We start from the raw sequence: 14,810 nt of genomic DNA, 5'->3' as shown, positions 1-14,810 counted from the left end.
GGAGACTTTTCTGTATATTAGATTTACCACAGAAGGCTTTTTTTTGTATTTTACCCTTAATATTTAGTTTTTGTATGAACTCTTTTGTTACTGTTCTTGTCCGTTGTTATGTTCAAAAGGAAATATCAAAAAGCTGGTCAGCAACCAAGGAAATAACACTTTGTTAAGACTTGACTAAAGTAAATGGAATACATGACTCATCCTATCGTTTCGACCAAAAAAAAAATGGAATACATGACTGGAGCATTATGGAAGTCCTAGCTGCAGTTTTCTTTTATCCAATCATACCTAATACCCAACAACTTTCTACCATTTTCTTCAACAAAACACTTGCAAATGCCAACAGAGTTGCGACGAATGGACACGACATAGTAAGAACCAGCAAATTCTTGAACCTCAGCGATGGTTTCATTTCTGAATATTCCATCAAGATTGATAGTTTCAAGAACTTTTCCAGATTCATTAATTCTGACTCCTTGGGGAATCGTATTTGGAGCAGGCTGTTGCATAATTAGATTTGCTCCAATCCAGAAATCACCCAACAATGTCCTCTTTATGTTATCTGGCCTATGGATGCTCAGGATTGCCTCTGCTGTGTTGGCCTTTGGTCCTTTCAACCAATATTTCAGGATTCTGTGTCCAGTGTATTCCGAAACAAGGACAAAAGAACCATCCCTGCTGACCCCTGTACCACCTGGTATCTGAAGCCCACTCAGCAGCACCTGAACCTCTTTTGTCTTCGGATTGTATGACATTAGTCTTCCTGTTGAGTCACCGCTTGAAAGTGCTTGCGGCAGCTCTCTGTACATAATTTGCTCAATTATTTATTTGCATTATGGCTATAACACTACATAATATACGTGGTGATAATGTTTTGTTGACTACCTTACTCGTGATTACATGCATATTTATACTGTTGTGGGCATAGATAGAATCAGAAAGTTTATACATAGGGGGTGAAGTTTGACAAATCTGAAATGGACAAACTCCACTTTGCACCCTCAAACTGATTATCACTTTTACCCACTCTGCATCTTACTTAAACTTTAATTTTGACGCCTTTGCATCTTAAAATCGTAATTTGGACATTTAACACCCCTAAACTTCTCACAGTTTGTCCCATTCAAGTCTAGTTAATGACAACTTGTACAAATTAATGGCATTACAGAACCTAAATTAAATCAATGATAATCATTGTAGCAAAATTAAATATACCTTGTCATTAATTTGCACCATTTTGCGTATCATTAATTTGCTAAGAATATTAGTAAACTGAAAACCATATGGAAAGTAAAGTGTTAATTGCTCAGCTAAAAAATGGTTCTTCAAAAAGTTAAGGGATCGTTGTTGGAACAAAACAGTACATTCTCATTAATTTTCACTTCACTTTATCTTGTTACTTTTGTGAACATAGTCATTGATTAGATTTAAACGGTAAACTTGAGAGTTTAGCATACAAAGCGTCCAAAATTAAGAGTTTAGAATGTAAAGTATCCAAAATTGACATTTGGAGTGCAAAGTAAGAAAATGATACAAGTTAAAAGTGCAAAGCGGAGTTAATCCAATATGAAACCTAGGTATATAACATAAATATATTTTCAAGTTCTTGTGGAGCAAAAGTTTAATCTACAAAGAACATTTTCTAAGAGAGGGAAACCGAATTTCCAGAACCTGGAACCTACCCCTCTCTATTTATGTCCATGACCGTGGGAACGTCATTCAATGGAGTTTGAGAAAAGTTGAATGTGTGTGTATATATGTATGCATGTATGTGTGTATGTATTATTGAAACTAACGTCTACATATATATAAAACATGTAAATATGTATGTACATAAAACACGAGGGTTAAAATTAAGTTTTACCTGAAAGTATATTTAGTGCTAATATCCGTGAAGTAGACCATTTCGGTTGTCGAATCTACATCTAAACCATCAAGCCATTTGAAAGGACCACCTTCTGCACTTGTAGCAAGTTGTTCTGCAAGGCCTCCATCAGGCCCGACCTTGCACAAACCAAAGAAAGCATCTGCTATGTAAAGCTCACCTGTTCTGTAGTTGAATCCCACACCAAATGGTCTACCACATATTGGTCCTAGATTGGGATCATCTGTGCCATCACATTTTTCCTTGGTTCTTCAATATCAAAACCCCATATCAAAAAACAAAAAAAGACGGGTGTTTTTGGGGGGGTGGGTTCATTCTACTAGTTAATTTCATGACTCAAAAAGTGTTAGATCATTGTCTAAAAGGTAGTTAACTCACCTGAGGGGTGAAGCATGAGCAAATTCGACAAAACCAATTCCAGGACCTTCAAATTTGAGAACTCTACCATCAGAGACACCCGTATAAGGCCCTTGGCCAGTCAGATCAAAAGCAATAGCTTCGGGTCCAGAAGCATGCAAAATCTTGAAAGTATTCAGGGTTCTATCAGATCGAACCACATAAGCTAAAGAAAAGATAAGAATGACATGAATGAGCTTGGTCATGGTTTTGACCATTCAATCTCTTGTATCATGACAATATTGTTCAAAGTCGAGGGACCTATTTATAGGCTACATAGATTGTATCAATTTCCTGGTCTACTACTAGTAAGTTGCTAATTGACAATATATTTAATCAGTGGCCATAAGGTGGCTCTTAAGACCCTGCTTAGGCTGTAGGTGGGGGTTCAAATCTCACCTGTAACAAAAAAAATTCAAGGGTTGTGTCATAGTACTTCCTTGATCTAGTAAAGTGTGTGTACCTACTAGCTCCTAACATAAAACCTATTTAGGCTCTTCTCCCCAGTAATCTAGGATAGATAGGTTATACAGTAGTTATCGTCTCTGGAAAAAAAAAGATAATATATTTAATCAATTTTCTCGAGCCAAAAGATACATATGAATTTCAAACTTTCAGTATTGTCAACGCCTATACCTTTCACACAGCAAGATCTGGTGCACATTTTCCAAATTTCCGAAGTCTACGTTCTAGAATTGGTTGACAAAGCAATTCAGAAGTTAGACTTGTTTTTGTTTTACTAAAACAGTAATCCATTGATAAAACAACTAGAGAAACCAATATATTGTCAGCCACCTTGCACTTGCACTATAGGATGAAGATATAATGAAGCCGGCAGCATGGAAGAAGAACCATGTTTGGAGTTTCGTTTCTTTAAATGAGAGAATAAAGTATTGGTCCGGTTGGATCACAGTGGTCCAAACGCTAAAGTTTGGAAACTAGAATAATAAGACCTACAGTTGAGGATTATTTAAGATTCATAAACAGTTTGAGGATGTTGACACCGTTCACTTTCTGTCTGTTATCCTATTCAATCATTTTGGTGCGGTAATTTAAATATTTTAGCAGAGCAGTTGATTATAACAATATCTAAGTCTTGATGGTTTGCCATTCTATTAGCTGGGTAATTTTTAGGACCTACAATTTAGGAGTAGTTTAAGGACATTCTAGAAAGTTTTCAAAGAACAAAAAGAAGTTAATCTTATGTATAATATATTGTGCATGCACTATTGCAGTCAGATAAATGACATATATGTAAAATTCAGATTTCAAATTTAAATTTAAATTAATTATCACGCATCCAGTGATAATAATATATTCTTTTTTTTTTTTTACTGACACAGTGGGTAGGATCCGACTAATTCCACTGTGTTTGTGCCCTCGCTCCTCAAGAGACACAAGACGTTAACAAGAATCGAACCGCAACCACTCGATGCCAGGATCTAAAGAGGCTTCCCCAACACCGGCCGAGCCAACCTGGAGGACAGTGATAATAATATATTCAATGTAGAGAAGATTAATTTAAACAAGAATATGCCACACTCACTTAGGAGATTGGATATGCCACACTCACTTTCCGAATAGTTTGACCACAGGAAAGAAGACAAAATTTTACTTCTTTTTTTTGTTTTGTTTTTTGTGGCAAGGACAAAATTTTGTTTCTTGCAACTACTCTTAAGTGAAATGGCGAACCCAGAAGGAAGGAAAAAACAAACGATCAATTTGAATATTCTCCAGGGGATAAATTTCGCATGCAAAATAATACAATTGACTGTTACTAATTTGACATTAGCTATTGACCATTCCACGAGAAGAGTTGTATTACACTACTATTATACTGAGACAACACTTTGTCGTTTTGGTTTCTTCTTCTTTTTTTTTTTTTTTTTGGGAGGCAAATTGACTAAGTATTAATTGGTACAAGTTATTTTGCAGGTTAAAGCGGGAAGATAAATATATATGAAAATGAAATGCTGAGTTGACTTTGAAAAAAAAAAACTCTGGCGTTTACGGAAATGAAAGTGGTTTGACCACTAAAAATGCAAAACGTCGTTTTCCTCTTTTGCACGCTAATCTAAAAACAAAATGGTTGACCAAGAAAGGGGATCAAACAAAAGTGCTGTCGTTTAAAAAATTTTGAAAATTTTTTTTTTTTCAAAGGTGAAATGATACCACCAATGTTTACATGTTTGCTACTGTAATTTATATAACATTCAATATTTAAACAAGAAAAAAAAAATTGATGGTTGTTGCTTAGGAGTTATTTTTTTTCACTTGGTTAAAATTCATAATATTTGTGTTAGTTTTGTTTCATTTTTTTAATGTAATTATTAAAAGTTGCAAAGTATTGATTATTCTATAGTACTACTAATTTTTTGAGCAATTAAGAATACATGTTTTCTCGAATTTTTTGCTTGTGCTTATAATTTGTCATCTTAGTTGAGGGCTTAATACTGATAAATAAAAATAGGAGCGAACCACAAGTGTGGACTAATTTTTTGTGGAAGTAATTCTATTTTGATACTTATGGCAATTATTTAGAAGAGTTTAGTAATTAATGCCCAATTAAAATCGTCTAATATATATGAATGAAAAGTTTGTGCATGTTTTATTTGTCGTTAGGGCAACGATGTATGTCAATTGTGCTGGACGATTTCCAACAATCCGTTAATGAAATATGTTTTGTTATCAAAAAATTAAAATCGTCTAATATATATGAATGAAAAGTTTGTGTTATTTTAAGTCGGAATTGTCTAAATGTTTAAATGTATAAGAAATGTCTAAATTTAATACTTCAAAACTTGGTCAATTGCCATAGAATGGAAAATTTGGTATATTTTTCTTGGTCCGAAACAAGTAATCTAACGGCTGTTGTCAAAGGAAACGAATAAACCACTTGTATCCATGAAACATTTCCAGCCCATATAAATAGATCAGAAATGGTAGAAAGAATGAGAAAAAGTAAAAGAATTGAAGGCTGTCAAAAAAAAGTTTTTTTTTTTTGTTTTGTTTTGTTTTGTTGGTGTCGCTGCAAATACTTTACAAAAAAAAAATTGCTTCTAAAAAAAAAAAAAAAAAAAACATGATCGCCATATTTACCAAGTGCGGGAATTTTAAGTGAGAAACAATCCCCCAAAGCGCCCTAATTTTGTGACAATATTTCTTACAGCATTATTTGAAGAAATTTGCCCAAGATCATGTTGTTGAAATTCCATGACGGATCGTTGGATCACACGTCAATGACAGGGTAATTGTGATATTTTTCATTTTGTTTTCATGATTACGATGGATGGAAGGATATTCCTGCTATATTATAGAGTTCCTTGTCCTCAGCATCCCTGTTCCTCCTCTGAGTTCTCTGATTCGATTCTCAAATCTTCATTTTCCGTATTACGATTTCATGAATTAAAACATTACATTTTTAACCGAAATTTACACCACCGAAAGCTAGAAAAATTAAAAATTTACCTTTGAAATTTGGGGAAAATGACAAATATTTATCTACTGAATGCTGATAAAGTTATGATTTTCTATTGACTTCAAAATTAAAATATATTCATGCCAACGTTTTGGTTTCCAAAATCTGAAATTGTATTTTATGTATACAGACGTGCACACTTACGCGTGCGCGCGTGTCTCTGTGTATCTAAGCGTTGACCCCAGTGGAGGTCCTAACAGTTTTCATTAGGATGGTATGGTCCAAAAGTCTATAGTTGTTTAACAATTTGTTTCATTCTGAATATTGTAATGGTCCAACATTAACGCTAGCATTGATTGTCGATAAAATCGAGTAGTCCTTGTTTGAATTGCCATTTTCTGTCAGAAAATTACGTCGTTTTTCGTAATCACATTTCTCTATTATTTTTTTCCCTCATATACATCAAATCGCTACAGTAATTTTTCCATGAAAAATGACGGAAAATGCAATCCAAACGATGTTATGACATTTCATTGTCACAAATAAGGTTTATCCCAATTTCTTGTACACGACCATTTCTATGCATTAAATTTCTGGAAAAAAAAAAAAAGAGAGAAAAAAGAAATCAGCAATCTCTGAAACATGGGAATCCATTAGAGTAGAGGATTATTACTTCGTATTCCTCAACTTTGGGAATACCACTTGTTTCAATTGTTGTAATTATTAAGACTGATTGAATGGCATCTCCTCAACTTTGGGATAAATGTGAATTATACTGCAAATTCATAAGACTAAGAAAAAGGCACTCCATTTTTTTTTTTTTTTGTTAATTGCGGTCCCACAATTTGTTTTATCATATAGTTCAATAGATGAAAACTATATGATAAATATGATAGTAAAAATGCGATTAACAAAAATTAGTGTGTAAATAACATTTTCCTTTTTCTCTTTCCCTCTTGGAAACCACAACATGCATAGAAGCCTACATAAAGCGAGAAAATTAAACCAAAAATAATTGAACTATACAAATGCAGTATCAGTGGTGGAGTCAGGATCTTTATTCAGAGGGTGCAATAACATTAATTTATATTTATAAGGCGTTGGTTTGTAGATTTCTAGAGCAACTAAATATTTGTAATAGTAAACCAAGGCTAGTTTGAGTTTTGTTTTGTTTTTTTTTAGGTCATATAATGATATAAAATTATGCATAAGAATATAACTTATATATTCTAATTAACATACACAGTAGGCGAATAATTTGTACACAATTCAGGGAAGGGCTTTTTTTAAGGTCTTCCTTGCTATTAAATTTAGCATTCGAATCCTATATCTGATAGTTGGAAAAGAAAAGTGTACGGAAAAGGATGGAAAAGTTTAAAAAATAAAAAAAAATTGTACATAATTGAATTGTCAAATGAATATTTAGTTGATTAGTAATGTTCTGGAAAGCTTTTTTACATTGACAAAAAAAAAAGTTTCTAGAACAGTACTAGATTCATCAATTTTAACCGCTTTAGAAGTCACAAATAAAGAAGGCTTTTGCACAAAAGACGTTTGGAGCAATCCAGAGATCACCTACTAAAGTCCGCTTTATGTTATCTTCTACTGTTGGTCCTTTTAGCCAGTATTTTATGATTTTATTTCTGGTGAATTCTGAAACAAGAACAAACGAACTGTCTCCGCTAACAGCGTTACCACCTAGTGCTTGACGCCCACTCTTGGCAATTCCTTAACCTCTTTTGTCTTAGTTAGGATTATGTGTTCGACATTAGCCATTTGACATCGTTCCTTGGAAGAAGCCCAAACTGTTCCCAAGATAATTTGGCCTATTCACTGTTTAATGCTCTCTCTCTAGGCATCATCACTTTGTCCATTTGTAGATGTAACGGGACTTGTAAACTTGTGTTAGAGTAGAATGCGATAAATGATGGGCTCTTCTCTCTTGCATCGGTGAGAATATCCCATCACGTTAAAACTCAATACCATTCATAAAATATCTCATCACTTTTGGTAGCTATAAATAAATTTCGTATAAAATTGATTAAGTTTTATCTTCTGATTAATCATTACAAATTTTGTTACAATTTTGACTCATTTTTCACCGTTTAAATATAATGTTGTGTATATTGAATGTCAAAGTATTTTGAAAAGAATCTTATTTTTTTGGGAAAATGACATGTTTCATCCTTCACATTTCGCAAAAATATTTTTTTCGTCCCTCACTTTTAAAATGAAGCAAATTCGTCCCTAACATTTAAAAATTAAAGCTATTATATCCTGAACCTAATTTTCAATCTGAATCAAACCATTCAATAACCCAGTAATAAATTTCGAAAATAGAATTGATAGATCACTCGGTCAATTTCATCATATTCACATGACATTTATTAATCCAAAAAAATATAAATTATAACATAAAAGGTCATTCTTTGTCTTGGAATGTAGAGTTTTTTTTGGGTAAATTTTTTCATACACTGTTAGTATATCCGCTTGCGAATCTAGATGTGTATCATAAATATAAAATTTGGTGTTTAAATTTAAATTGAAATGATATGGCGGTATATAAAACCATCAGTGTATACAATGATATGGCGGTACATAAAACCGTCAGTGTATACAATGATAATGTAGGAAAGATTAATCTTTCTTTTTTATGTTATAATTTTTTATTTTTTATTTTTGGGTTCATTAAATTTTACATGAATATCATGTTGAATTAACCAAGTGATATATCAATTACACCCGTAAAATTTCTAATCAAGTTGATTGGGGTTTGATTCAGATTGAAATTTGGGTTCAGGGATGTAAGAACTACAGTTTTTAAATGTCAAGGAGGAAATTGCTTCGTTTTAAAAGTGAGGGACGAAAAGAATATTTTTGTCAAATGTAAAGGATGAAACCGATCATTTTCCCTATTTTTTTAGTATGTTGATTCACAGAATAAAAAGAAAAAGAATGACACAATCAGATAGTTTTAAGCTTTGTTTGGATTGAGGAATTTCATGAAAGATTTGAAATCCACTGAAGTCGCTTAAGTTGTATGGATTTCTTAAGAGCAATTTGGATTTATAATTCATCAATTATCAAATTACTGTTTAAACACTGCAATAATTTGTGATTTATAAATTCAAATATCTTCTAAATAATATAAACAATTAAAAGAATCTAAGAGAATTTTAAATCTTTCGTCAAATCCCTCGATCCAAACGCAATCTTATGGAGTTATCAAATTTTAGATATAAATAAATAGAAGGAACAATAGAGATGATCTTAACCCCGAAAATAGTGAGCTCAAAGGCCAAAGTCCAGATAAAGATGTCAGTGTAATGCCATTCTTTTTTTTTTTTCCTCTAGTTATTTTTAGGCAAACATTTAAGTACCGACAAAACTCGCATGACATGGTAAAAGAAGAAAAAAAGTGAAAGATCTCTAAAATGAATTGGGGCGTAAAACATCAACAGATGTAATGCGTGTAGGGGTTCTGTAGGATTTCGAACTTCCTAGAGTCAGTCCAATTTTATTTGGTCAGTGGCATTTATTCATGCACCAACCATCACTCTTCAATATTTTGGCTGATATTACAAAATAATATCATTTTGATTAATTTATGTAACTTTGTCGTTGGGGTTAATGCAACATCTTATGGTGTAAGAAGTTTTATACACCATAATACTTAGGGATAATTTTAGAAACCTCCCTTGAGGTTTCTAACGATTTCATTTAGATCCTCAATGGCTTCAAATAGTACACTTTCCTCTCCTATTTTGAATTTTCATGTAACATAGTCAGTCCATATATCTCAAAAAACTGATATAAAAGGCTGAAAAATATTATTTTTTTCCACACTACCATTGCATACTAACATAATGGATTAAACTGAAAAAAAGAAGGACAAGAAAAATGTAATAAAAAGGAAATGAATTGATCTTACAAAATTTTTTTGGGTTAATATCACAACAAAATCATTAAGAGAATTAAATATCTAAAACTTCATGCAAAGAAATACTTAAAGAAAAATATCAAAATTTTCTTTTCTAATTCAGATATTAATTTTTCGATGCTGTTGAGTTTGATAATATGACATACAAAGGAAAAAAGTGTGATAATATCGCCTACTTTACTATTGCTAATAGGGAATACGCCCATTCTTTTTCTCTTTTACAATTTCAAACCCTTTTTAAAGTTGTATTTCAAGCATCAAGTTTAGATTTTAATTCTTCCAATATATATATATTAATGCGATGAGTAAGTTTTCAAGATAAATGTTGTTCATTTTTTTAACGAATAGGAATTTTTTTTGTTAGATTGGTTGTATCCTTCTTTATAAGCCATGGAAATGGACATTGGTTGACTTGTTACATTAAAATTCAAAATAGGGGTGGTAGCCTGGTAGGTATAGTACTTTAAACCTTAGGCATGCCAAGTGGAATTGTCAAAAAAACTTAGGGGGAGGTTTCTGAAATTATCCCTAATTCTTAAACATTTGTTCTTTTGTGTGCAAAACAAAATAATACAACATCATACACATTAATTTATATAAAATCCGCCGTTGAGAATACACTAATCACATGGCGTAAGAAGTTACTCATGTTTTGATCCCTTCCTCTTGCATTTAATACTCACATTAGTGATATATATAAGACTCCATCGCCTTGTTAATTTGTCTGGTCGAACTTGCCTTCAAATCTTATCTGAAGTTGCACCCCAATTTCTTGGGTATGTCACTAAACCTCCCCTCTTAACTTTTGGAAAACACCACAACCCTAATTTCTTCGAGTAAAAAATTCATAAGCTTTGATCCCAAATTACCAACCAAAAGACAAGTTGGACATTTAAAATTTGGAATCGAGGGACTCAAGTTTTTGGATTTTAAAGAAAGGAGTTACTGAGAATGAAGCTACAATGCGTGAAAGTTGTAGAAAAATGTAACTTGAATTACGATCTAGAAGTACAACTTATGACACGTTATTTTTACCTAACATTCGATATATATGTACCTCTCAATAGAAAAAACAAAATATTACATTGAACTCATTGAGACAAAGAATAGAAGTCGTTAGGTTGCCAACCACGGAAAGGATAATTTATGCAGTTCACAATATAAAGGGTTCTTGATGTTTTTTCACCGGTGAAAGCACTGCTAAAATGTGACATATTTATTCAAGTTACCGGACTACCAGTACCATGAATGAAAGACACAAAAATTGTAACTAGAAACTATGATACCACAACTGACATCTAACAGTTTGTTTAGGGATGTAAGTGCAAATAATCCCCGTCGCGGTTATTCAATACTGAAAATTAGAAAAGAAGAGAATAAGGTGAAGAAAAAGGAAGAAAGGCAGTACATGAATAATCATTTACAAAAGGCAAAACCATAGATCACCCTTTGAAACTTCTTAAGCACTATACGTAGTACAGATATAGATTGATGTAGTTACTACATACTACAACAAATGTTTCTTTATCTTCCATGAATTTACTGATCCTGGAAAGGATCGTATGCTTTCGCAACCAGGCAAAGGGCATTTTTCCTGGCTATACCTATTCCAAAAACCTCATCCATGTCCAAATCCTTGGGGTTCATCTCATCAGGAAGTTTCCAGTCAAAGTGGTAAAGTAAATGAGCTAGCATGAGCTCCACAGTGGCTAAACCTAACGTACTTCCTGGGCATAGTCTCCTTCCTGACCCAAACGGGATATAGTCACAATGGGTTCCAAGATAATCAACTGATTTTTGCTCAAATCTCTCAGGCATGAAATTTTCTGGGTCGTCCCAGTTTTTAGGATCTCTCCCTATTGCCCAGATATTGATTAAGACGCGGGCTTTCTCCGGTATGATATATCCATTTACCTCACAATTTTCTGCAGTTGCTCTTGGGATAAAAGCAGCAGCTGGATGAAGCCTCAGAGTTTCTTTTACCACCATCTTCAAGTATTTCAAGTTCTGGACGTCATCCTCATCGATCGTTTTCTTACCCTTGCAAACTCGTCGTAGTTCCTCTTGTGCCTTGGTCAAAATCCCTGGATGCCTCATTAATTCTGACATTGCCCATTCAATTATAACAGATGATGCGTCCAATCCAGCAGCGAAGATATCCTGCAAATTTAAATGATATGCACTGCTTACTTCTCCAAATTTATCCTCTATGAGAATAAAGTTTTGAACCTTGTGCTGAATATTGAAGTACTCATTTGGTGACTTATTACCATTTCAGCAACCCTTTGGGTTGAACTGTTCAATATATTTTTTTGGTCCCACAAAGGGATCAGTAGTTTATAATTTATGTTTTATTAGGGAAGGGGGCAAGGGACTAGATGCAATACAATACTTACCAAAAGGACACCTTTTATGTTTTCAGCTTTTATCGGAATCTGATATTTGCCACTCTCCTGTTGTTGTAGTAGCACATCAATAACATCTCCATCTCCCGACTCAGCGTTACCCATTTTCCCACTTGCGTGGTTCGCCTTATGTTGCTTGATAACATTCTCGAGAACTTCATCCAAGTAATCGTGCATCTTTTGCAACTTGTGCTTCAATCCCGTAATGGCATGTAACAGTTTCAGGGATGGAAAGAAATCAGCTACGTTGATTCCAGCTGCAAAAGCAATTGCTGTCTTCAAATTCTGAATCGTGGTTTCCTGATCCTTGTACACTCTACCAAATGCTGCTCTACAGATCATCGAACTTACGTGGGCAAAAATCTTGTCCGTCAAATTTATTGCTACTCCCTCAGAAGACCGAATCGAGTTTGTAAGTTGGCACTTTCTTTTCACTGAAAAAATCCATTGCAAATCTTACGCATTTGCGACCAATAATCGCTGTAAGGAGCAAAGATCAAATCTTGATGGTCATACCAGATGATTTTGCTGGCTAGAGTATGGGGCCTTGCAGCAAAAGCAGGATCACGAGAGACTAGAATCTCTTTAGCCATGTCGGGCGATGATATAACCACAACAGGAACTTCACCGAGGCGAAGGTGCATGAGCGGCCCATATTTTGCAGCCAAGTCTCTAAGAATGTGGTGTGGAAGGCCACCAACTAGGTTGTGCATGTTTCCAATGATAGGCAATTTTGGCGGGCCTGGTGGAAGTTTTGCAGGTATGATTTTAGCAGATGTTTTTGCTCTCTTGGAAATCTTTGCTAGCAAAAACAAGAAGGAAAACAGGAGGAGCAGACTGGTAAGGGAGCTAGATTGGAAGGGGATAGGAATGTAGAAAAGATCCATTAGGAAATTTTGTTGAGAGGACACAATCCAAGTGGTGCTCAATTAACTTGACTAAACGTTGTATTTATAGCTCCAAAAAATGATTCTCTCCAACTATGATGCAAATTAAAGAATTTCTGGTTTTCTTTTTTAATCTTGAAAAATGTGGATGCGCAGTTGCGTAACCACCCCACTCTTGCAATTTGCAATTGGTTGTAACTTTTTACGTACGTAAGCATTTTGTGCTTGGAATTTCAGTTTCAAATCGGCACAAGTATCATCAGTTTGAGTACATCTAGAACAAAACGGTATTAAACAGACAATTTGTTGAACTCAGGAGGCTCACTTGACAAGGGAATAAGCGGTGATCATGGTAATATTATGAATTCTAAGATTCAACCATCTAATGGTGCTTCATAAATAGCAGTACTAAAGATTAAGCATTAATGGAGGGTTTCTTTCCAACATTAACGCTCGTGTCCAGATTGCATCACTTTTATGTTGAACTCAAGTGATATATTTCGATCTTGATAAGCAAACCACTATTTAACTTTCATCTTGATCATACTTGAAGAGATTATGTAACAATTAGTTCTTCTGCAGTGATTGTTTGGAAGGAATAGGAAGCAAAGGAAAGGGAAGGAAATGGAAAGATGACTGTTTTTCCTGTTTAGGTTGATTTTGGAGGGAGGGGGGGTGGGAGAGAATACTTTTTCTTGCATACTTTTTGTGAGAATAAATGGATGAATGCTATGAAAAGAGATTGAGGAGGGTAAGGTGGCAAAACAGGTTTTTGTTATTAAAAGTAGTAACTAATTTTTTTTTCTCATCCTTTGTGGCACTTTGAATTCTTTGTGTTTGGATTACAATTTTTTGGAGTTTTTATAGAAAATGTACTGTAGCGATTTGATATGTGTGAGATCAAAAGGTGATTGAAAAATGTTAGGTTCATGAGTAAAAAGAATTATGTCCCACATTGGTCCAAGAGATAGAGAAAGAGCAGTTAATATGTAAGTAAGAGCCCGAAACTTAACATTTTAAGCTTTTGGATCATAGTTGAGTTCCTGACTTACATATTGGACTCTTTGGTGGACTTTCTCGAGATGTTTCTTCCTATCAAATTGATATCAGAGTTTCAGGTTACGAAACTGGGCTACTCATAGGCAAGTGGATTTTTCTCGAAGTTGGACCGATGAAAATTCTCTTCTTGGTGGTGGACTGAAGAGTGGGTCCATGTTTGGGAGAAGAGATGACCTTGGTGATAAAGGTGGACTTGCATTGAGTATTAAAGTAGGTTCAAAAAAGAGCTTGTAAATTTGGATTTAATGTGGGGGTTACTCATGAAGGGGGAGATTTGTTAGGTTCATGAGTAAAAAGGATTATATCCCACATTGGTACGAAAGATAGACAAAGAGCGGTTAATATATAAGTAAGAGCCCGAAACCTAACAATTTAAGTTTTTGGGTCAGAGTTGGATTCCTGACTTACATATTGGACTCTTTGGTGGACTCTCTCAAGGTGTTTCTCTTATCAGAAAATATATTCACGAAAAATATAGAAATTTTTTTGATAAAAAATCCCTTTCCAAACAAGACTATCAGGGTGTGTTTGGATTGCTATGTTTTCCGTGGACACATTTTTCAATCATTTTTTTTCCTTACATATATTAAATTGCTATAGTAATTTTTCTATAAAAAGTCCAGAAAAATACAATCTAAAAATTGCCTTTTCCACCAGTATAGAATAGCTAAATTTGGTCCAACATCAATTTGTTGCACTACTTCACTGTAAAATTGTAAGTAGTACTATGGCGCTGAGACGATAATTGAAGGGGCAAATTGTCGGACATAAAAAGTTTGAGGGTGCAAAGCATAATTAAATAAATTTTTGTTTTCTCACT

General features: G+C 33.9%; 2 protein-coding genes across 2 annotated transcripts; both read right to left on the bottom strand.

The window, feature by feature from the left end:
- Positions 1-190: 190 nt before the first annotated feature.
- Positions 191-2,487, bottom strand: LOC113782144 (strictosidine synthase-like). The gene is made up of 3 exons (XM_027328053.1): positions 2,264-2,487; positions 1,865-2,134; positions 191-801 (listed from the first exon to the last, which is right to left on the bottom strand). The coding sequence occupies exons 1-3, from the start codon at positions 2,485-2,487 to the stop codon at positions 258-260; spliced, it is 1,038 nt and encodes a 345-aa protein (XP_027183854.1). The 3' UTR covers positions 191-257.
- An 8,691-nt stretch (positions 2,488-11,178) lies between these two features.
- Positions 11,179-12,757, bottom strand: LOC113782143 (premnaspirodiene oxygenase-like). The gene is made up of 3 exons (XM_027328052.1): positions 12,505-12,757; positions 12,036-12,370; positions 11,179-11,799 (listed from the first exon to the last, which is right to left on the bottom strand). The coding sequence occupies exons 1-3, from the start codon at positions 12,755-12,757 to the stop codon at positions 11,179-11,181; spliced, it is 1,209 nt and encodes a 402-aa protein (XP_027183853.1).
- Between the last annotated feature and the right edge of the window lie 2,053 nt (positions 12,758-14,810).

This window comes from Coffea eugenioides, chromosome 9, assembly GCF_003713205.1.
Source record: "Coffea eugenioides isolate CCC68of chromosome 9, Ceug_1.0, whole genome shotgun sequence".
In the NCBI taxonomy this organism is placed as follows: Eukaryota; Viridiplantae; Streptophyta; class Magnoliopsida; order Gentianales; family Rubiaceae; genus Coffea; species Coffea eugenioides.
This window is presented reverse-complemented; position numbering and strand designations above follow the sequence as displayed.